This window comes from Anolis sagrei, chromosome 4 (assembly GCF_037176765.1).
Source record: "Anolis sagrei isolate rAnoSag1 chromosome 4, rAnoSag1.mat, whole genome shotgun sequence".
NCBI lineage: Eukaryota > Metazoa > Chordata > Lepidosauria > Squamata > Dactyloidae > Anolis > Anolis sagrei.
The window spans coordinates 184,708,818-184,733,355 of record NC_090024.1 but is presented as its reverse complement, the minus strand read 5'-3'; the positions used below and the strand labels follow the sequence as shown (position 1 = coordinate 184,733,355).

The 24,538-nt window shown below is 40.7% G+C and overlaps 1 protein-coding gene across 1 annotated transcript; it reads left to right on the top strand.

Moving 5' to 3' along the window:
• SYPL2 (synaptophysin like 2) lies at positions 1–24,538 on the top strand. Its single transcript, XM_060773235.2, has 6 exons — positions 1–233; positions 342–413; positions 6,501–6,625; positions 14,234–14,438; positions 15,322–15,513; positions 17,248–24,538. Exons 1-6 carry the CDS (start codon positions 171–173, stop codon positions 17,374–17,376), a joined length of 786 nt encoding a protein of 261 aa, XP_060629218.1. The 5' UTR covers positions 1–170; the 3' UTR covers positions 17,377–24,538.

Sequence of the window (24,538 nt, the reverse complement as noted above, 5' to 3'; positions counted from 1 at the left end):
GCTCTGGGCCCCCATGTGCTCCGTCCACCACGTGACCCGCCCGCGCTCTCCCTGCCGAGTTTGACAGGAGGTCCGACGGGGCTTTTTTCCGCGCCGCTCCGCCGAGCAAGGAGCCTTCTCTCCCTCTTCCTCCTCCGCTGCTCTCGAAGCCCAGAAGCCCCCCTGCGGACATGTCGGAGCCCAGCTCCCGAGGAGGCGGAGGAGGAGGGGACAAGGACCCCCGGGCCGCCGTGGTAGGTCCCTTCCCTTGTTCCCCTTGTTCTCCCCTCTCTGCTTTGGGTCTGAGTTGACCCCCGCCCTTGTCTCTCTCTTTTTTTCTCTCTCTCTCTCTCCTGGGTCAGGCTGAGCTGCTTTCGGGGCTGCGCTGGGGCCGCCTGGAGGAGCCCCTGGGCTTCATTAAGGTGCTGGAGTGGGTAAGTTGGAAGCCTTTTCGGGCTCTTTTGGGGGAAAGAAGGGCGATGGATGGGGGGGGGGGGGGTGATGACGTTTGGGGCCAGCAATGCCCCAAGGAGGAGGAGGGGGGAGGAGGAGGGAGGGAGGAGGTCCGGCATGCTTGGCCCTGGAGGGAGGAGGAGGAGGAGGAGTGCCCTCTAAGGCAGCCCTTCTATGTGCAAGGAGCCCGGAGTGCTGGGCGGCGGGCATGTGCGTTTCACGTTTCACTCGGACGGGTTTAACCTTTCGGAGCTCTGATCCGGCACATACCGCGCCTGGACGGGTCCCTCGGCTCTTCCCAAGGCGGGTCAGAAACCCGGGGCTGAAGGAGCGCGGCTTTGGCAGAGGGATCCAGCTCTCTTCTCCCAAGGAAGAGTCGCCCAGATTTCTGCCTGTCGTCTTGGGGAAAAGTTCCTCTCCCTCCCTGCCCCCCCTCCCCAAATGACCGGAGGCTCTTTCCCACAGCTGTATATATGGCAGTGTGGACTCAGATAACCCAGTTCAAAGCAGATATTCTGGGATTTTCTGCCTTGATATTCTGGATTATATGTCTGTGTGGAAGGACCCAAAGGCTGGGTCTACACTGCCCTCTATCCCAGGATCTGATCCCAGATTATCTGGCAGCGTAGACTCATGTAGCTCCAGCCTCTAGGACAGTGGTTCTCAGCCAGTGGGTCCCCAGGTATTTTGGCCTACAACTCCCAGAAATCCCAGCCAGTTTACCAGCTGTTAGAGTTTCTGGGAGTTGAAGGCCAAAACATCTGGGGACACAAAGGTTGAGAACCACTGCTCTAGGAGCTATAAGGGGCATCTATGGGCCCTTACACACAGCCACAACCTTTACTTTGAACTCGGTTCAGGTAACCCTGTTCAAAGCAGATATTTTGGAACTTTCTGCCTTGATATTCCGGGTTATACAGCTGTGTGGAAGGGCCCTGAGCTACACTATATAGGCAGTCCCCAAGTTATAAACATTCGACTTACAAATGACTCATAGTTAAGGACAGGGCTGAGACAACAGGAAGTTAGTGAAATCTACCCCAGGGAAGGGAAATCCACTCCTGGAAAAGTTATCCTGGGAAAAAGGTGTCGGTTAAAGTTCCATTAATTCACTTTCTCAGCTAGGTGTAATGCATCTATGCTATGGTTCAGTGCTGTGGAATCCTAGGAGTTGTAGTTTTGTAGTCTTTTAACCTTTCTTGCCTAAGAGTGCTGGTATTTCACTAAGGCCCCTTCTACACAGCTATGTAAAGTCCAGACTGCCTGCTTTTAACTGGATTATATGGCAGTGTAGACTAATATAATCTAGTTTAAATTAGATAATGTGGATTATCTGATTTGATAATCTGGAATACATGGCAGTGTAGAAGGGGTCTAAATTACAATTCCCAGGATTCTACGGCATTGAATTGTGGCACTTAGAATGATGTCAAACTGCATTTATTCTACAGGGTACATACACCACTGGTATCTTAAGAAGGGGACATGAATTAGTTTTATTGGGGCCAGGGTGCATCTACACTGTAGAATGAATACAGTTTGACACCACTTTAACTGCCATGGTTGTGGAATCTGAAATTTGCAGTTTGCTGAGATGCCAGCACTCTTTGGCAGAGAAGGTGAGGGACCTTGTAAAAGTGAAACTCCCAAAATTCATGAGCTATGGCAGTCAAAGTGGTATCAAACTGCATCAATTCCACAGTGTAGATGCCCTCCTGGATGTTCCTGAAGATTCTTAGAAGGCAGCAAACCACTGTCCACTCAGCACACTAGGATCTATTTTAAAGATATTAATCATACAGTATTCTGGTGACACATTGTACAGCAATCATTTATTTTGTCTCTAGCTGATGTTGGCACAAAGTGACACCTCTTTAGTGAGGAAGATGTTTTGCCAAAATCAGAGGGCATCCCTCAAGGTGCATGCAGCTGGTGACTTGGGTTGTGCAGCTTGTGCAAAGTAGTCACAGTACTTCCTAAAACTTTGAAAGGAGTCCGGATGTGATTGAAGACAAACAGGAGAACAGGGCAGAGCTGACTTCCACTTCTTGTAACTGTTCAGCAGTCATTGCTGGCTTCCGTATGAGAAGCCACAAACACTCCACAGCAGAAGATAATAATGCAAGGGGAACCCTAGAGCACTGTTAGGGATATATTTCTGCATGTTTCATCACTTTAAGGCAGTGCTCTGTATAGATGCATGAAAACCCAGTTAGGTCATTGGGGCTTTGTAACTGGATATGGAAACCTGCAACATCAAAGACTCACGACAGTTTAATACAGTTAGCGTAAATGCATCATTGAAGTATGTTTGATTTTTTTGGAGTGTAATGTTATTCTCTACATAGCAATTTATTTTACTTGCCTCAAATGTTATGCATTTGCTTCTTTCCCTACCTATAAATAACACGACTATGTTATGTTCCATTATCTTGCTTTCTCCAGGCTTTTTTAAAATACTTTTGTTGTTGTTGTTGTTGTTGTTGTTTATCTTCAGGCTGACCTTTACTTACACTGACCCTCTAAATAAATCTTGCCCTTTCTTGGAAGTGTGCCATTATCTTTCTTTAAGTCTGAGAGAGTGTAACTTGTCCAAGGTCACCCAGTAGTCTCAGTAATATTGAATCACAGGAGTTGTAGTTTTCTAAGGTCTTCATCCTTCTCTGCCAAATAACGTTGCATCTTCCCCTAAGTAAAAATCCCAGGATTTCATAGCACTGGGCCATGGCAACTAAAGTAGTGTGAAACTACATTCATTCTACCATGTAGATGCAGCCTTAGTACAAATGATACACGAAGGGACATATATTTGCCAGCTCTGTCCTGTGCCATGTTAGGTTTTCCTGTTTGAATGTTTCCTTTTTGTGAGTTTGAGGAAATGGTTTTCATTGTGCATGGCATGTCCAAGCTATCTGTAATAGTGATGATGCTATGCTGGTGGTATGTTGCTCTAACACATATTTTTTTCCTTGCTACATAAAAGATTTTCTCTCCTAGAATCATAGAATTGTAGAGTTGGAAGAGACCTCTTGGGCCATCCAGTCCATCCCCTGCCAAGAAGGAGGAAAATTGCATTGAAAGGACCCCCGACTGATGGCCATCCAGTCTCTGTTTAAAAGCTTCCAAAGAAGGAGCCTCCACCACACTCCAGGGCAGAGAGTTCCACTGCTGAACAGCTCTCACAGTCAGGAAGTTCTTCCTAATGTTCAGATGGAATCTCCTTTCTTGTAGTTTGAAGCCATTGTTCCGGGTCTTAGTCTCCAGGGCAGCAGAAAACAAGCTTGCTCCCTCCTCCCTATGATTTCCTCTCACATACTTATACATGGCTATCATCTCTTCTCTCAGCCTTCTCTTCTTCAGGCTAAACATGCCCAGCTCTTTAAGCCGCTCCTCATAGGGCTTGTTCTCCAGACCCTTGATCATTTTAGTCACCCTCCTCTGAACACATTCCAGATAGTCAGCATCTCCCTTCAGTTGTGGTGCTCAGAATTGAAGGGAGATGTTGACAAGCTGGAATGTGTCCAGAGGAGGGCGACTAAAATGATTTGGGACATTATACACTTAGATCAAGAGTTGGAATCTCTGTGTTCTGGCCTTTCTTTCAGATTCCTCTTTACTTTCACTTTTCTTCTACAGGCATAGCCCTAAACATACATTGTTCCGTTGCATATCCTCACTTTTTGGAAGCTGTTAGTAATACCGTACTTTCAGTTAAATCCTGTAACCTCCCCTTCTTCTCAGAAACTGAATATTTTGAGAGCAATGGTGGTATCATTGACTACTAAATGAACACAGCTAGCGTGAAATGTTGGCAGGATAATATGTTCCATGTGGGAGAATCGAGGTGCAATGACTGGAAACATTTTAGGAAGAAGCTAGTGACTTGTTTCTGTTTCTTATGGAAATGTACACGGCAAGTTGAAAGGTTAGTTACTTGTCAACATCTCTGGTCATGCATCATTAAATCGTGGCTTTTGCCTTCTCTATGATTCCTAAAAGCCAAGTTATGATCCTGAAAAAAAAACCCTTTCTTTTGTGAACTATTTGCATTTATTAGAACCTTGTCTGGACTTCCATTTTCATTTATTTTTAATCCTAACTGAGCTCCCACTGTTAGCCCCAGCTTCTCCAATCTAGCAGTTAAAAAACATGCAAATGTGAGTAGATCAATAGATACTGTTTCTGCAAGAAGGTAACAGTGCTTCATTCAGTCATGCCGGCCACATGGCCTTGGAGGTGTCTATGGACAACACCAGTCTTTGGCTTAGAAATTGAGATGAGCACCATCCCCCAGGGTCAGACACAACTAGACTTAATGTCAAGGGAAACCTTTACCTTTTTACCTGTTATGATCTGCAGAAGCCATGGCTTTTAGCTCATTTGTAGACAATATATAAATATACCATATATACTCTATATACTCATGTATAAGTCTTGTTGTCCACTGTTGCCACATAAGTATTGCAATACAAAATGCTTGGTTTGGGGCCGGCTCCTCCTACTTTTGCTTTGTTGTATATACTGTAATAGTGAATCAGTTTAGGACACCTGTTTTTCATCCTTCTGGTACCTGTGTTGGTATATGTACAAATCTGAGTTGGGCCAAATGGGGATACTGATCTCTTTTTGTCTGGGATACCCCAATTCCCTCTCTTGTTTGTTGTTGTTTTTAAAAAGATATCTGTTGATCCCATCATGGTGCCAAGGATAATTGTCTTGGTAAAGCTTGTAGGAAACTTGTGGTGTTTGATGCCTGTTTTGATATATATTATTTGAAGTGGAACATTTTCATGGCAAAACATTTTCTGTTCTTCCATTTTTCATCAACTGTTTGATTCATGAACACATTCCTGTGTTTTGACTCAGATAACCCAAGCAATGTTTATAGAGCAGCAATGAAACATATTATTTGATTCATTGTGGGTTTTGTTGGGTCTTTCTGGTTATGAGCGCATTCACAGTAGTTGGCTGGAATGGTGTTCTAAAGCTGATTGACCCTAAGTTAGGGAACTGACTGAGTTTCAGGTGTTTGTGATATGGTGGCTTTTACCATTTGATTGGCTCTATTTACTTTTGAGGGGATTGGATCCAAGATCCCTTTTTGTACTGTCTCCTCCTTCAGTTTTCTGAATCAAAGTACTTAATAAACTCCTGACAAGCATGTACTTTCACCTAGGAATCAATATTTAAGGGTCTTGACAGTGCCTGGTTTTCTCTAGTTTGTTTCCTTTGGTTGATGTGTTTTCTCACATAACAGCGGAAATGTTGTCTGGAGCCCCCTCTGAAAATGTTGTCTTGGCCATCTAGGTGTTTCCTGATAGCTAGATCTTGTTCTTTTTTATTATTTGGAAAGTAGAAGAATTCTAATATTTGGGAAGTAGTTTATTATTTGGGAAGTAGTCTAATATTTGGGAATCTAATATTTTGGAAGGAGCCCCCGGTAGCACAGTGGGTTAAACTGCTGAGCTGCTGAACTTGCTGACCAAAAGGCAATGGTTTGAATCTGGGGAGCAGGGTGAGCTCCTGCTGTTAGCCCCAGCTTCTGCCAGCCTAGCAGTTCGAAAACATGCAAATGTGAGTAGATCAATAGATACTGCTCTAGCAGGAAGGTAACGGTGCTCCATGCATTCATGCTGGCCACATGACCTTGGAGGTCTTCTATGGACAAATCCAGCTCTTTGACTTAGAAATGGAGATGAGCACCACCCCGCAGAGTCAGACATGACTACACTTAATGTCAAAGGGAAACATTTACTTTTACCTTTATAGTTTAATAAAATAGAGAGTTCAAGCAGACTGTTCCTTATTCTTTTTTATTGAATTGATCTGCTAGATCTTTATGTCAATTGACATGAATGTGCATTGTGATACTGGTATCATGGCTGCATGTGAGCTGATTTTTAAAGGCCATTATGAGTTCCAAGATGAGCCTATATGTGTCATTTCTGAGGCCTTTAGACCATAGTGATTGGTGAAGTTAGCTTTGCTGTCTTGCATGGAGTGTCTGTGCCATTGCTTGCTATCCCCTGGGACACATTGGGTTCTAAACTCCTTTGTTTTTTCTCCAGCTCTTTGCCATTTTTGCCTTTGGAGCCTGTGGTTCCTTCAGTGCAGAAACAGGGGCTACTGTGAAATGCACTGAGGACCCTAAAGAGACGACCGCTATTACTGTGCAGTTTGGATATCCCTTCAGGTAAAGGGGAATCATGCTGAGAGCTAATTTAGGAGAAACTATGAGAAACTTGGAGTTATCACTAATAAGTCTTTATTTGTGTGTGTGTGTGGGGGGGGGGGGGTATAATTTTATTTCTAGCTATGTAATGTACTTTTCTTGAGAAAGTTTCCTTAACATGTCTTCAGGTGAAAATATTTCAACCTCTGTGCTACTTTACTTTTGGGTGCTCATTACTCTAGGCTATTTTGGGGGCTTTTTTATAGGAACTCCAGGTGCTCCTGAAGCAGCTTCCCCTATTGCTTTGGCTCAGCACTAAGATTACCATTTTATGCAAATCTAATGCACACCCTAATTTTGGCAAGGTGATTTAGCCAAACAGGTGAGCATTAGATTTGAGTACATACAGTATATCTGAGCCTGAAAGAAATTGACAACACAAGCTTTCACAGTCTAATACTGCATCTACACTGTAGAATTGACACCCCTTAACTGTTATGTCTCAAAGCTATGGAATCATGGAAGTTGTAGTTTTGCGAGGTCTTTAGCCTTCTCTGTCAAAGAGTGCTGGCTCCTCAAAAACTACAACTCCCATGTTTCCATAGCATTGAACAGTTAAAGAATGGCAGTTAAAGTGGTGTTCAACTATATTAATTCTATGGTGTAGATGCACCCTTAGTCTACAAAAGCTTATGCTACCAACTTATTTCCCCATTTGGTCTGTAAGGTGCTACAAGATCCCTTTGGGTACTGATATTCCTGATTAACACAGTGATGTCTTTAAATTCTGTATTTAGTGCTTCACCACTGCTGGTAGATATAGGAGTGACCTGTGGTTCCCTGATAGGTAGAAAAGCAATTTTTAACAAATATATCCAGAATGCATGCAGTTGTGGCACACATTGGATCATTTCCTGTAAGTTTAAAAGTTTTAAAAATAGGTCATTATGCTGGGAAGATGTTTGCTAGTCTGTCATGATGTTGGTGTAAGGCTGTGCCAGCATCATAGACCAAATAGTCTGCCGTTGAGATAGTGAGAATTGACATACTAGTTACAATAATATATTGAGGAAAATTCATTCTTATAGACATATAGGACTCAGTTGCTATCTGCATTTTACATTTTAGTTAGTACTACACATATGCTTGTGTGGTTGACATTATTTTTTTTCTGAATACAGTCAACCCTTCATGTTCCCCGAGGTTAAGAGCTAGAAACCACCACGAAATTGAAAAATGCAAATAGAGAAATTGCTATATTTTTACCCGAGAGAACACCTCTCTAGGAATATCTAAGTACAAGTTAATCATAGAGTTACATTGAAGGACCAAGAGATTCTTAGAGAGAACATTTTAAAATCAAATCTATAAATAATCAAATCTCCAAAAGCCAGTACTGCAGATGTGGATGGACTATAAATTCCTTTTTAAAAAATCTGTTCTCAACTGTGTTAATGAAGATAAATGCTTTAAAGATTTAGAAAATATGAGAGAATGCTTGTAACACTGTGTCATGGGTTGGTATACCAGTCTGCAGTTTTTTGAAATCTAAAGAATGCTAACGAAGCTATCTTCTGAATGATGCAGTTGTAGAAAGTAACATCTGTTCAAGCTTCTTCTGATTTCCTGTTGGGCATATTTTTTTCTGTTTCACTTGGGCACTTGGCAGCCATTCTTCCCAGGCCCTTGGACACCAGAATCTCCATCTGCCCAGATATTTTCTTTATCATCCAGGAGCCTTTCAAGGGAAGCATCTCTCTTTCCAGCTGGCCCAAGGATGCCTATTTAAAATGGATAAGAGCCTGGAACTTCATGGTTGTAGGCACCATCATCTCCAGAGCAATCTGACGAACCTACCCTTCTCAATGCCACTGCATCCTTTAAGGGTTTTCATATGCTTTTGAATTCTGTTTTGCCAGCATACTTTTTGTGGATTTTTGAACTGAGTTAAATTTCCCTCCTACTACTTTAAAAAAAATTTAAATGCATTATATTGAGATTCAAATAATGGCCAAGATCTTGCATTAGGAGACATATAGAATCATAGAGTTAGAAAAGACCTCGTAGCTATCCAGTCCACCCCCCCCCCCCCCGCCAAGAAGCAGGGGATTGGACTGTGTGTATCATGTTGTGTATGTGTATCATGTTCTTACATTTTCATAGTTACGTCCACTTATGCTACCCACCTTGCAAGCAGTGCTGTTTCTTCATTGTTGAAAAGTGGGGGGGTCTCCAGGGATGCATCCAGCTACATTCCTGTAGTGGCTTTCTGCGAGACCACAGAAGTTCCCTTTGAATGCATGTCATTGGGGATTCAGCTGCAGGAAAGTAGCTGAATGCATCCCTGCTGACACTTCTTTTCTCTCATAACACAGATATGGTCACATTGGTGATTGCACTTTTTGGAAGGATTCTTGTTGTTGCATGGACAAAATATTATCCGGTGCTCCACAGTGACCAACAAAAGTGGATCGGAAAGGCATAAGTCTGACATATGCAACTGGAATTCAAAAACAAGATGCAGGGTCATATTTGGGGTTCTTGGTGTATGCCTTCAAGTTGTTTCTGACTTTTAACAACTAAACCAATCATAGGATTTTCTTCACAAAATTTGTCTGAGTGGCACCTTTGCTTTCCTTTGAAGCTGGTAGACTGAGGAATACCCAAGGTCATGCACTGGGATTCTTCATTTGAGCAGCGATTTGAATGGTTGTACCAAGGATCAAAGCTCAATGCTCAAACTACTACACTACACCAACTCTCTTATCTGGGGTTGAGCTGTTCATTTAGAGCTGAAAGGCAAGATACAATTGATATAATTGTGGTGTTGTAAAAACTAACAACAGAACTTTCTAATGACAGTTCCAATAGATCTTGTAGTAGATGTCAGCTGGACTGATGTATCCAACAGACAGGGTAATTCCAGTACAAGTCACTGTCATACAAAATAATAGACTACAGGCTTACAGGAAGGTGCCATCAAAACTGATTCAAAGCAGTGATTAGAGCACAAAACTCATGCATTCGTTGTCACCTCCAATCCCCTCCTTACCCACTTCCAAAGGGGAAATGTAGTGCCTGGGCAGTAGTGCACCTGCTACTTCTGATTGCTGTCAGACTTGCAGGAATGTCCTTCTCTGCAAACTTAAAAGTAGCAGCTGACGTGACACATCTGTCATCTGTTGAGAGGCATTAAAACAGGTATAAACTGTTAAAAGTTCCTTTTCTTTGTGTGCTCTCTGTCTCTCTTTAAGCATTAGTGATCTGATTATGGTGGGGCTTACTGATCAATGAGTTACAGACAAATGTTTGTGGTTTGCAGCACTTACCATTGCCAAAAATGAGAGAGTAGATTAGATTGAGAGTGGTATTCCCAAACCCTTTAAAGGGTGCCAGATTAGGAAATTACCTTTACTGTGATCAAGAAACACAACAGCGAAGGCTTTCATGTTAGAGATTCACCACAAGGCTTTCTGGATGAGTAGAAGCAAGACCAAAGTTAGAATGAAATCAATCCTATGCTCAGTGTGTGAAAGATGTGCATGCAGTTATATCTCCATGCATCTTTGCCTTCCTGCCAACATCTGATAGCTATAAATAGAGGCATGTCTGTGAAGTCTATTGAAATGCCTTTGACAAGAAGGAGAACAAATTGGAATCAGTGGTTATGGTTCTGGCAATGGCAGCACAGAACAAAATATCTGGTTAATTTTCATTTGAAATAATGAATTGCTTATTGATTGAGAAGTACCTGAGATGGTTGAGGTCTTTGCTTCCATCCTTTGAGCCCCTCTTGCTGCTTGGCTTCTAGATTAGGTAACAACAGGGACAGATAATGCTTGTTTCTGATTGCAGGGGAGGTAGAACTGTTCCTTCCTGGTCATGCCTTTGCTGTAGGGGCCCTTATTTCATGTGATGGTTGAATTCATCTTTGATCAAGTCCTTAGATTTCTGTGTTTCTTACACCGTTACCAAAATTTTAGTTCTGAATAGAGATTATATTAAGATAACATGGAAACAGAAAAAAATAAACTTTATAAAAGATCTCACTGAATTCTTAGGTGACTTCTGTGGAGCCAGTTTTAAGACAATTGGTGCAATAGTTTCGCATAATAAGGATTTGATGTGGCACATCTATGGAGGTTTGCTTTGTAGTTCTTGGAGAAAAAATAGATGGAAATTATTTGTTTTAATGACAGTAAAGGCTTAGTTTGGCATTAGAAGTCTTTCCAGGGGGCTCACACTACAGAATATCTGTCTGCAATGACAGGCCTGGTTCAAATGGCATTGGTGGGAAGAGGTTGGAGGCTATTTATATGTTGAGTACCACTGACATTATACAACCTGGTAACAGCTGAGTGGAGAGCTATGATACCTCTTCTTAGTGACATAAACTATATCCATACAGCTAGCATTTCTCCAGTTTCTATAATCTACTTGATATCTGTGGTGTGTTTGCATATATAGAGATGGTACACTTGTATTTTGTCCAAATCCAACCAAGCCATTTCCCCTCCAATATAAAAGCTACACTTCTCTTCAAGAACATAGTATTTATCTGAGGAGGTGGTGGTATAGGATGCAAATACCCGATCCTACAGCCATATTGGATTTAACCAAAGGTGTATCCAATTCAGCATTTTACAAATACAGTGGCCAATGAGATGTCTGTGGGAAGCTCACCAGTGAGATATGAATATGCCCTTCAAATTTCATCCACCATAACTGATACACAGAGGTTTCCTGCATCTGATATTGGAGATAATATGTAGTCACCCTTCTCCGAATAAAGGATTACATGCTGAGTGACTGGTGTCAGTGGTTACCAAGTAGCCCTCTATTCAGCCCAACTGCTACTGTCCTTGCCACAAAGGGAGAGAAGAAACTGGTGGGATCTGCTATGCTCAGAAGCAAATGAAAGGCCTTTCTTTCTTTCTTTCTTTCTTTATTTATTTCATATACTTGTACCCCACCCTTCTCATCCCTCAAACTGCCTTCCCTCTGTCCCAATTGTGGATGGCCTGGCTTTAGTGGAAGATAAGAAGGCCCCATCTATGTTGCCCTATAATGCAGCTCCAAACTGCTTTCTATCATCAGTGTCGACTCATAATGCAGATTGAACTGAATTATATGAATCTACACTGCCATATAATCCAGTTTTATGCAGTTAATCCACATTCTGAAATGGCATTATATGGTAGTGTAGATGGGGCCAAAGTTCCATCATGCCTAGGCCCAGAATCAGATGAAAGGCCAGAGGTTTTCTGCATCTGCTACTGGAAGTGATATATAGCCATCCTCCTCTGGACAAAGAATGTTTATGCTGAGTGGCAGTAGTTACCATGTAGGCATCCATCCATCTATCCCAATTGTCACTTCCACAGCCTCAGAGGGAGAGAGAAAAGAGAGGCAGAAACAGCTCTATCATCCAGAAGTAAATGAAAGCACCTTCCTCCATCCCAACTGTTACTTCTGTGGCCTCCACTGAACTTAACCCCCTCCTACACTGCCATTGCTTCTTCCTTTTGTGTCATGTCTTAATTAGATTGCAAGCCTGGGGGCAGGGAACTATTTTGTTATTCTTTTACTTTTAAAGCAAGTACAGTGATGGTGCTGTATAGATGATGGTGGTGATAATGTAGCATAGGGTATGATTAAGGAACAACACCTTTCCATGCAGTTTTTATGTGTAGTTATTTTCTGCATATTGCCGATGACTATAACAGAAATGTTACATGTCTTTCCTCCCTCATTAATTTGAGAGCACTTTCTCTGACTCCTTTAGTAATTAACATTGTTCGGATTGGTTATTTCCTCTTCCATTACCCCTCTTCCTGGTGAAAAAGGCCTATATATTACATGTGTGCATATACATATGTATGCTACAATATGAAATGGAGATTGGAAATCTCATGAGCTGGCGCCGAGTGTCCTAACAGAATAATAGAATCATAGAGTTGGAAGAGACCTTGTGGGCCATCCAGCCCAACCCCCTGCCAAGAAGCAGGAAAATCACATTTAAAGATAATCCTAAGTACAATGAAAGGAAATCATAAAATCAAGAATTAGATGTATAGCTGTACATTTGGCTATTTTACATACACCCGTGAAATACACGTGCTAAGGTATAGGTGGTAACTTACTTACTTACTTAGGTGATCCCTCGTTGTCTGAGTAAAATTGTCCCCCAAGTGCGGTGTCCTGAGGGTGGGTATGTAGGTGACTGTGGGGCCGTTGTTGTCTTGACCCGCATATTCTCCCGCAGTGAGGGCATCGGTTTCCAGGTGGAAGGTGGTCCCAGTCGGGGTTGGCTTGATGCGCCTTCTTCTTGGCACATTTCTCCCTTTCACCCTCCAAATTCTATAGCACTGCTGGTCACAGCTGACCTCCAGTTAGAGGGCTTCCTAGTTCTCAGTGTCTATGCCACAGTTTTTAAGGTTGGCTTTGAGCCCATCTTTAAATCTGTTTTCCTGTCCTCCAAAAATTCTGTTTTCCATTCTTGAGTTCAGAGTAGAGCAACTGCTTTGGGAGATGGTGATCGAGCATTCGGACAACGTGGCCGGTTCAGTGGAGTTGATAGCGGAGGACCATCACTTCAATGCTGGTGGTCTTTGCTTCTTCCAGCACGCTGACATTTGTCCGCCTGTCTTCCCAAGAGATTTGCAGGATTTTTTGGAGGCAACGCTGATGGAATTGTTCCAGGAGTTGCAGGTGCCACATGTAGATAGTCCACGTTTTGCAGGCATATAGCAAGATTTGGAGGACAATAGCTTTATAAACAAGCACCTATGGATATCCAGGTCCTCAAACACTCTGTGCTTCATTTGAAAAAAGGCTGCACTTGCAGAGCTCAGGCGGTGTTGCATTTCAGTGGCAATGTTGACTTTTGTGGAGAGGTGGCTGCCAAGGTAGCGGAAATGGTCAATATTTTCTATTGTTACACCGGTAGCCATTTGGTCTAATGCTCTTCTTAATCACTATCTAGACAGAGACCTGTGCATTAGCAACAAAGTCTATGTTACCACTAGCAATTGTGGTAAAAAGCTAATCAAATACTGGGTCAATATGTTTGTTTGTTTTTTAAACTCAGTTATCTGTATTGTAAAGCTGGTGAATCTCCCAGAAGAACAGAAAAGAAAAGAGACATCTCAATCTCGTAAAGATGCAAACCAACACATAAAAGCATTTGTCCCAAATATGCAGCTGTTGAAAGCAGTATCAGTGCCAAAGAGGGTGGTTCCTTCATAAGGAGCCACTGTATACTTATCATAGTAGCTGAATAGGGAACGCTCAGCCTGTCACCATAGTTAGAAGTGGATATTGCTGAGGATAAGCAGAGTTCCACATAGGCTCTTCTTAGGTGGGAAGAATGACATCAGTACATTTAATAAAAGGGCCAAAAACTTACTGTTATTGTTCAGAATTCCTCCTTCCCTAGAGAATTAGACAGTTTGAAAGAGGGAAGCAATGCACTGCTCATATATACACACACTTTACTATCTGATAAACAGGTTTAAAGCCTGCAAAAATCTGTTTAACCAGATGCTAGAAGGGCACAAAAGGGGCCTCTGTGCCTCCTTATTTAAACTATACGATTGTCTCTTTTCTTCTTGCTTTCATTTTGTCCAGGTTGTACAAAGTTCCATTTGAGATGCCGGACTGTCTTCATGGATCTACTGCTAAACGGACACTTCATCTCATGGGAGACTTTTCAGCCCCTGCAGAGTTCTTTGTGACCTTAGGTGTTTTTGCCTTCCTGTACACCATGGCAGCTCTTGCCGTCTATCTACGGTTCCACTCCCTCTACAAAGAGAATAAAAAACTACCTTTTGCGGTAAGGTTTTAGTTTAGGTTTTTGTTATTTGTATTTAAGACCTGCAACAAATAAACGGTGCCTGGGGTGGCAATCCTTTATGCACTTAGTTTGGGATTAAGCTATGCTGAAAACAATTAGAATGGCTTTAAAATGAGACTGTCCTATAAGTGCCTCAGGGATTAAAAGCAATTGTTTATCCAAATGGGAGATGTTGCCCTTGAAATTCCACATTCTTTTTTCCTTGGGCTACTTTCACACTGAGGACCAATTTACACAACCAAAGTCTGTATTGAATGGATCTGGGCTTTGCTTGGCACCCCTTTGTCGTGACATGCTGTGACTGCTGAAATGCTTGGGGCCAGATGTTTTTTATTATTTTGGAATACCTGTATTTGCATAATAACATAATAAAACACTTGGAGATGAGATCCAAATCAAAAGATTTGTTTATGTTTCATATACACTTTATTCTTATAGCACGAAAGACGTTTTATATACAATATTATAATAGATTGTGTATGAAACAAAGCTTGTGTACATTGAACCATCAGAAAGGAAAGGTGTCTCTGTCTCAATTTTGGAGTATTTTGAAATCTTGAATACGGGATGCTTAACCATTATACATTTTTCCTTTAAGACTGTGCGAAGGGTTTTGAATTGTGTGTGTGTGGGGGGGGGGGGGGTCTCATAGTACTTGTAAATTTCATAATCATATATTGAGTAAATCTGGAAATTCGACATGTTTTGGAATACATAACCACCATATAAAAAGCCTGAGAGGTGATATGGAAGGAGGACATTCCAGCAGCCCCCAAGCCTCCCTACTTTGGGTGGAATTGGGAAAATAGCTTTACTTGGAGTTGGTGCTATTGTGATGTTGTCTTTTTTTCTCTCCTTGCAGGATTTCTGTGTCACTGTCTCATTTACATTTTTCTGGCTAGTAGCATTTTCAGCTTGGGGCAAGGGCCTGTCAGATGTGAAAGGAGCTACGCGACCTTCTAGTCTCATTGCTGCCATGTCAGTGTGTCAACTCAAAAGTGCTGTTTGTAATGCTGGGGCTACTCCTTCTATGGGCCTGGCCAACATCTCTGTGGTAAGAATTGTCTGTGGAACAGGACTGTGTAGCTTTTGAGGGAGCAGATGGTAGGTTTTCACTTGCATTGTGTCAGATACAGTATAGCACCATTGATTTTAATAGCCACTTTGATATCTGATTTCCATGCTTCCAATATTCTTCTGAAGAGTGCTTAACCAGTGCTTGGGAAAGTTTTTCTTTTGCACTACAGCTCCCAGAATTCGTCTAGCTAGCATTCCTACTTTTCCAAGCTCCGATTTAAAGTAACTGCTAAATTAAAGATAGTGAATGTAGGCACTGCCATATCTTCAAACTTTGTTTGTCTCATCAAATAGCTGCCAGCAGAATAAAATCTGAATATGCAGGTTTTCCTAAATGCATCCCTCAGAAGCCTTTTTCATCTGGTCACCAGTGAAGAATGGTCTGCTCATTTGAATTCAGTGGAGACAATCCTACTCTTTTTTCTGTCTTCCAGTTTTCTAGAGAATTGATTGAAATATAGCAAATCTATAAGATATATTTGTTTTTCAATATTTATAGACTGTTGCTTTGAAAAAAGCCCACCCTAGGCAATGAACACCAAACAGAATTTCTAATATGATAATAAAATGTTATAGTTAAACTGTTACAATTATCTGATTGATTTTCAATATTAAAAAAGAAACAACAATAAAATATATCTTAGCCAGTAGACTCAGGACCACTCCTCCTAATAAGCTGAGTCCCCAATGTTATTCTGAAGATATAGTTGGATCCACACAAATGAAGACAGTCCTTTAGGAGAAAAACATTTAAGAATAGGCAACATGTAACTCACAGTGGGGTCAGAGTGGCATCTAGTGGGATGCTGGGGATGAAATTACTCCACTGGCTGAGCTGAGTTTCCCAACCCTGTGTTTTTACTTGGTACAGCAATTGCTGATTTAAACTGCATACAGGAACAAAGGGTAACCGTTCTTCTGATGTATTTAGTGTTAGTGATGATCTAACTACATATTTCAGCAGCTGGGCAACAGACAGGTACACTGGGTATTTTATGCCATATTTCTTTTAGTATGGGTCCAATTATTTTAAAGCAGTGGTTCCCAACCTTTTTTTTTTGACCAGGGACTACTGTCCAACATCAGTACTAAAAGGGTTACGAATCAGTTTTTGGTCAACTTTAGATTCAGTTTGGTTATTTGGGGTGCTGATTCAGATTGGATAGACCACATCAGCTCTAGTTTCTGATACAGAACATATGCCATCCAGTAGCCGCCATCTGCTCACCCACAGAAAACCATATTTAATAATCTGGAGCTGATGTGGTAGTAGTAATCTTTCATGGGTAGTCAGCTTCTCCCCTCCTGACATCCCAGTTTCCTTGGCTCTATATGAGGGTTTTGTGAGACCAGTCACTTTCATTGCCATGTGGTTTTGAGGCAATGGTGTAGTAATGGTGAGGCTGCAGACCATATTTTCATTCTTGCAGACCACTGGTGGTCCACGGGCCACAGGTAGGGAACCAATGGTTTAAAGAGAGTACAATGGCCAGCCACTCCAACTCCTGCCATGCAGGATGTCTATTAACATATCAATAATTTATTTTTTAAACCTTTGAATGTTAATAATTGTTTGAACTGTTGTTTAATTATGATTGTTTAATTTGATGTTTGGCATCTAATGGTTGCCTATTATAAAGCATTATAAATTGTTAAGACCTATGCATAAGTATTTTTGCAATAACTGTGCACATCTTTCTTTCTTCCTTAGCTGTTTGGTTTTGTCAACTTTATACTGTGGGCTGGAAACTGCTGGTTTGTTTTTAAAGAAACCCCTTGGCACGCACAGACCACCAACAAGGAAAGTTCTGCTGAACAAGGTGCTGTTGATAAGCAATAAGGAACCTTCCCCCTCAATCCTGAAGCCTCCTGTTTCCCTACCAAGAACAAACCGACAGTGCCTTGTGTCTCCTACACGCTCATCTCATTTCACAGCAGGGCAGGAAATAATTCCTCTTCTGCCAACTTCACTGCTGTCCAATAGTCATATTGGCTCCCCACTGTGACTATTACAGGAGGCCTCCCTCCATCTGAAATCAAAGGTCCTGGTGTGGTCCTAGACTGTTCACTGTTTCAACAACACTTTTCTTCATTTTGATTATATAATTATAAATGTATGGGACTGTACATAGAGATTTTGGCCACCAGTCCAAGGGTATGTGATGTTGTTTCCTTCATAGCTGCTTTTTAACCAATTTATGAAGGGTTGGGGGGGGGGGGTGAAAAATCAGGTAGCCAGATAAGAACACTAGGAAGAACTATGATATTTGTGCCGTAGAAAATGACATTCTGGGTATCTTTGAGATGAAGTACATGTTGTACATTGCCGCCCTAATAAAAGCAGAAACACAAACATGCCAGCTGGTTTTAGCAGCAAAAGGGGAAAAACAGGATTTGTACTTTTGTTACAAAGAAGGAAAGTATGTTGCCTTTTTTCATGTTTCATTATATTCAGAATGGGCTAAACATTTCAGCTTCACTTCGATTCAATTGGACTAAAATCTTAAGACACTGTTTACCTGCAGGTGGCTAGTTCACTGTTTCACAGCAAATATCTGGTGTTTCTTTTCTTTTGTATTTGGTTATACATGGATGCATATTGTGTCCACATTGAACCAGAAGTGCTCCCACCAGTGTGCAATGCCTATCAGCTGCTGGTCTCTGTGTTTGATGCAAATAGCAAAAAAGTAATGTCAGGCGAATATTTTTATCACTCTCTAGGCGAAAACCTTGTTTTCCTGAGTTTGTGTTTTCTTTTAAATACAGCTATTCAACTTCCTTGTGTACAAAAAAATGAAAGAAATTTTGTTTAGCTTCTAAAATGACTGATTATAAAACTTGGGCCCAAGAAGCTTAGGGCATTTATTTCATGACTGAAAAGTATGCAGAGATAATGTGTAATTCTACACATATAACACTACAGAGAATCTCAGTGGTTTGTGATTTTAATACTAGCTATTAGTATTAGAATTAATAACACCTGTGGATCTCTAAATGTTGTGGTTTGGACAGTTTGTCCTGGACTCACATGTGCTTCTCCACATACCCTTTAACTCCATTGTGGAAAGAGATAGCTGGCAGTAGATTTTTTTAAAAAATCATTTGATGGAGATCTGAGGCATCTCAAGACTCACAAATGAGGACAGGAGTTTTAAAGGAAGTTGCCAGGCTACTTGGATATCCCTCAGTCAGAAGACATGGTCACCAGAACAGAAATTTAGGACAGTATCTATCTTATCTCCCTGCATCTTTTAAATTGTAGTTAACTTACTGTCTTACTGTGACAGTCTTCCTTTTCTTGATCCTGCCATTGTTGTATGCAGGAGACTAGAACCTGACACTCAGTTTGCTTTGAACAATGATTTGTGCCCATTTTCACAAATGTGTGTGAATAAATAGAGAAGAAGGTCCCAAAGTCCTTACACTCCAGTGCCTCCTATGTGTTTAATCTCCGATGGGGAAAATAATTTTTGAGTGGAGGAATACAGCAAGAAGGTGAGTCTGAGGTCTTTCTCTACTGAATTAAACCTTTCACCCGAGACCTTGTTTGGACATGCTCTCTCTCTCTCATATTTCCTTTTCTCTTTTTCTCCTTTCCATGCTGGGAGAGAGGAATTCTCTCTTGTAATAGGAGAAGTATTCTTGGTGCTTTATTAGATGTGGGACCTCAATGGTGAGCAAGGCTACCTTTGTACATTTTGTAAACTTCCTTCTTCTTTTGATTATTGATTCTACATCATAAAATGTACCCTTTAGGGAATGCTATCTGCCTCTATTTGCTGTGGAACTACAAAGGCTCTCTACTCGGTATTATTAGAATGAAGTTTCATAGTATTGTTTTAAAAAGAAAGAAAACCCTTTCTGGTCAAAAACAATACCACAATATACGGTGGAGGCCTAGTGATGTATCTTTGTCCAGAGTACTGTTTTCCTTGTTTGCCCATTATAGGACATCACCCCAACAATCTTTCTCTGAAACAGTCGGTAGTACATTAGGGAAATTAGAGGAAGGGGGTCAGTCTTCCATGTCTTCCCTAGTTGGATACATTAACCTTTTATCTCACATACACATCTGAGTCCTTCTTCTGTATATATATATATTAATTCTTAAAAGATTTGTGCAAGATCTCCAGCAAGGATAAGTTAATGTCACAATAATGAGTGCTGCTATTTCACATGAGCTGAGTATTTGACCTTTACACATAAGCCATAGAGAAAGACTGAATACTACTTCAAACATTGGAAATGCACTGTGCAAATGGCTGCTAGAAGTAGGAATAAATGATAAGGAAGGGAAGCATCCAAATTGGTAGTGATGGTTACCAAAACAGGAAATTCTAATTATGTATAATTATCATGCTACAGGTTCTACAAATAATTTTCCACAAGTTCCTGTGAGTTACTTCGTGCCTTCATATTTATTTGAAATAAGGGTAATACATAGTATGGAATAGCAGCATTAAATGTGTTACATTCTTTGTGCCCAGCATAAGAGAAAGAGCAGCTGAACAGGCAGCAGCTGCAGGATGTTTCACATCCTTGTGGGTTTTCTACATTTTGGGATATACCCATTGCACCAAAACCACAGTTGTACTGAATCACTACCTTCTTAGTGTCAAGCTGCATATTGAGGCATGACACAAACCTCCTCTTTGGTGGAGACCAGAAGACAAACATCTAACAGATGTTTTCCAACAAACCAGCAAAATTTATCATAGAGAGGCAAAGGGTCAACCTTGATTTGTACTAGCATTACACTTTGTGGCCTAAAATGTTTTTTTCTTCTAAATGGAAAAAGATAGGGTCCAGGTCTGGCATTTATACAAATGCTCAAGGTGGGAAATATTATGATTAAGGATGCATAAAGAGGCTAAATTATTAGAAAGCCCACTTGCTCTGTAATGTCCTTAAAAGATCACAATTTCTACAGAATTTGGCACTGAAACTAGAACTTATACTGAATGCTCCTCAGCCTGTTCCCCTCATGAAGAAGAAGGCAGTATAATGTATGTCTTCCTCACTCCTGCTGATCGTCAGTATGACTTTAACAAAATATCTTGAGACTGCACTCTAAGGGATTGCTGGCTTTGGGCAGGTTTTCTTTATGTTTGCACACAGTTTCCATCTTGACCTCATGTTCACCAAATACAGCTATTGTTTCAAGGATTACACTGTCAAGGGGGTCTATCCTTAACATAGCACCAGGGGACAAGATATACATTTGAATCTTGTAATGACACGTGTTTACCTTTGATATTTTGATTAGAATAATTTCTGCCTTCAGGCTGCGTAAAAACAGCTAATTTTTCCAAAAACCTGAAAGTGATACTATAAATCTTCCATTTCTGAGATAAAAACATTCACATTTTTGTCTTTTCATGATTTCTGGACAAACTAGTAGGTTTTTTATTTAAAATGTTCTTAGAAACAGAAAGGATGACTGCTTTGTCTATAATGGGCAGACATTTGAGGTCTTCTAGATTTCTGAGCCCTGAACATTAGCCCCACCTGCTGCAATTACTGAAGAGATACAGTTAGGCTTCTGTGTCCACACCTTGAAAATATTAAAGAAATTAAAAAATTCCAAAAGGCAAACCACTTTACCACACAATTGTGTATAATGTGATTTGAGCATCCACAGATTTTTTTTTTACCCACTGTAATTCCTGGAACAAAGCTCCAGCATATTCCATAGAACCACTGTTCATGTATTTTGATTTTGATGGGCAGGGGTTCTTCTTGAGTAATGCCAGTCATAATGAGCATAGAGTTGGGTCATGTAGGCCACCTAGCCTATCTTCATTCTGCATGAAATCTAGACAGTGTCAGCAATATAATGCTGTCCAGCCTCTTTGACCTCCCTGGTCTTTGAGAAGGAGAAGTTTCCATGCCAGTTAGTTGGTTCCATTGGTGAGTGCTCTTAGTGTTGAGAGGTTTTCCAGGTATTCAAGATTGAAAAAGTGTACCTTAGCCAGTTAGGTATACCTGCCCTCCGGGACAGTAGAGAGCAATCTTCTGTCTTGTAGGCACTAGATCTTAAGTATTTTAAGATATACGTCTTCTTCTGCACATCCTCTTCTAAAGGCTAAAAATACCCCCGCCCATCTTTGGAGTACTTATGGAACTTCAAGAAAAGGTTTGTAGACTTCTTATTGTGTGAGACAAACACTGTATCAACTTCAGGAAGGATAAAAGTGTGGATAATGTCATTATATAGTTTAGTCATTTGATGGCATTGGCCTTAATTGTATTTGTGTAGAGTCAATAGTTGTGATATGCCCTGTTTTTGTTTTTAAAAGGATATACAGTAACTTTTGTTTGGTGTGCTCTCTCAGCCTTCCATAAAAGATAGTAATGCTGGACTAGTACAAGTGCTGTAGTAATGGTGAACAGGAATGTCTCTTATTGCTACTGATAAATAATTGTACATGGCCTCTAGCTTACTGTTTCCTTTCTCTTTTTGATACTGGTAATTTTATTAGAGTGATCGCAGCATGACCATGAATTCTGTACAGAAATCACTTACACTTCAAACAATGATTGTGTGGCTAAAGGATCCATTGCATTTAGCTTCATGATACGAAAAGATCATTTTTCACCTGCAAAAAGATTTTCCCCTGATTTCTATTATGTTTTAACCATTTGTCATTACTGAATACTGGAATCTTCAGGGTATATTGTAAGAGATATTATAAACAAATCAAGAGAATCTCTTTGTGTTTTGAATTTTTCATGGATGTGATAGAGATACCCAGTTTCACATCTATGTCAATATATGACTTATATGAGGGATAGCTGATTAGACTAAACATACATATGTTTAGGTCATTATTTTATAAACAACAACAATAATAATCTTTATTTATACTCCGTCACCATCTCCCCAATGGGGACTCAGGGCGGCTTACATGAGGTCAAGCCCAACAACATAATAGAATAAATAAAATCAAAACGCAAACAATAACATAATAAATTACATTATATATATATATATATATATATATATATATATATATATATATATATATATATCATTTATAACATAGTAACAGTGAGCGAGGCGCATGTACAGAATAAGATACTAAAGCTAAAAATGCAGGGTGGGATGGGGTGGAGCAGATTTATTTGTGTAGGAGAAACTTCAGGAATGAGGTCGAAAGAAGTTTTTGTACAGGCAAGGACAAATGTTGAGGGGTCATGGCAATATCAGGTTGTATGTTTAATCACCAAAGGCGCAACAGAAGAGCCAGGTTTTAAGATTCTTCTTAAAACCTTCTAGGGTGGGGGCTCTCCTAATCTCCCCAGGTAAAATATTCCACAGTCAGGGGGCCATTGAGGAAAAAGCTCTCTCCCTTATTCCCACCAGGCGGGCCTGGGATAACGGCAGGGGCGAAAGGAGAGCCTCCCCCAAAGATCGAAGGGATCGGGTAGGTACATGGAGGGAGATATGGTCACGAAGGTAGGCGGGTCCCAAACCATTTAGGGCTTTATAGGTGATGACCTGTACCTTGAATTGGGACCGGAAAATAAACAGCAACCAATGGAGCTCCTTAAACAGGGGGGTTGTGCGCTCCCTGTAATTTGCCCCCATTATTAATCTGGCCGCCGAGCATTGGACAAGTTGTAGTTTCCCGGCCGTCTTAGTATATAGAGCCTGGAGGCTATTTTTGCTTGTTTTTTAGGATCTTAACTTACAATTTGCCCTGTTGCCTTGATTGCCAGAATTATTGATGTTAGTAATCACTCATGTTAGTCATTTGTCACAGATAACCCAAGAACCTGAACTTTTGGAAGACTTCTGCTTAGCATAACGTGGTGTAATGAATAAAAGAAAAGGAAACAATGTGCCTAGAGTATAGCTGCCACATGTAGAAGCAAACAGGACAAATTAACAGATTTTTCAGTGCCATCTTAAACATTGTAAACTATTAAAGAGTTGATAGCATTTAGTGGCATAATAGTTCTTGCTTCAAGAATCAAAGGGAGAAGATGCTTTTCTCCAACATAGTATTCTTGCTCAAGGAGTGAATATGTTCTTGCTGTATCAGAATATTGGGATTCTATTGCCAACTTAAACTCGGTAATGCAGGGATGGGAAACTTATGGCCCTCCAGATATCATTGGCCTATAATTCCTAGCGGCTAGCTTCACTAATTGTGAGGAATGCTATGAGTTTAACTCCAAAAAATCTGGAAGGCCACACGATTCCCATACCTGAATTACTGCATGCAATAATATCCCTATAACAGTGGAACCCATATCTGTGGTTTCACTTACTTCAGTTTAAATCACAAATTCCTAGAAAGAATACCTCTTTAAGAATTTCTAGGTCCTCTAGATCACTGCTTCTTGAACTGTGGGTCCCAATCCCAAATGGGATCAATATTGAGGTCCCCAAAATTTGGCAACAGTGGAAGTTTTCTGAACATCACAGAGTGGGCTGTTTTAGACATTTACACAAATCTGTTCAGTGTTTGAAATGGACTTTGCAGATGATGCTTCAGTTGTACTTCATAAAAAGGAAAACCAGCCTGTTTAGCAAGCCTTACAACTGCTGATTTATTATCAGTAAATGTCTGAATGTTATACCTATTTTATATACCTAGGGTCTCTTAAAAATTTCTCAGGCCGAATTAGGTCACAAATGAAAAAGTTTAAGAAGCCCTGCTCTAGGAAACCCTATGGTATGTTGGGACCAGAAATCAGGTAATTTAGTGGTGTTCGGTTGTATCTGTGGTTTCAGAATATCGTGGTCTCGCTAGGAATATATCTGCCACAAATACAGAGGTCTTACTGTATAAATATTTGAATCATGGAGATGAACCTCCATCACTTCACAGTTGATTCTAGAGTATTATTAATTGTGAAAAGCACTCTGTGTTTGTATTGATTTCTTTTCCATTCTAGTTTGTAGTGGTTTTGCAACAATTTCATATCACTGTTCTACAAGAGATGGAAGGAAGAAAAGTAAGAAGGGAGTCAAATAAACAAAAGAAAAACTA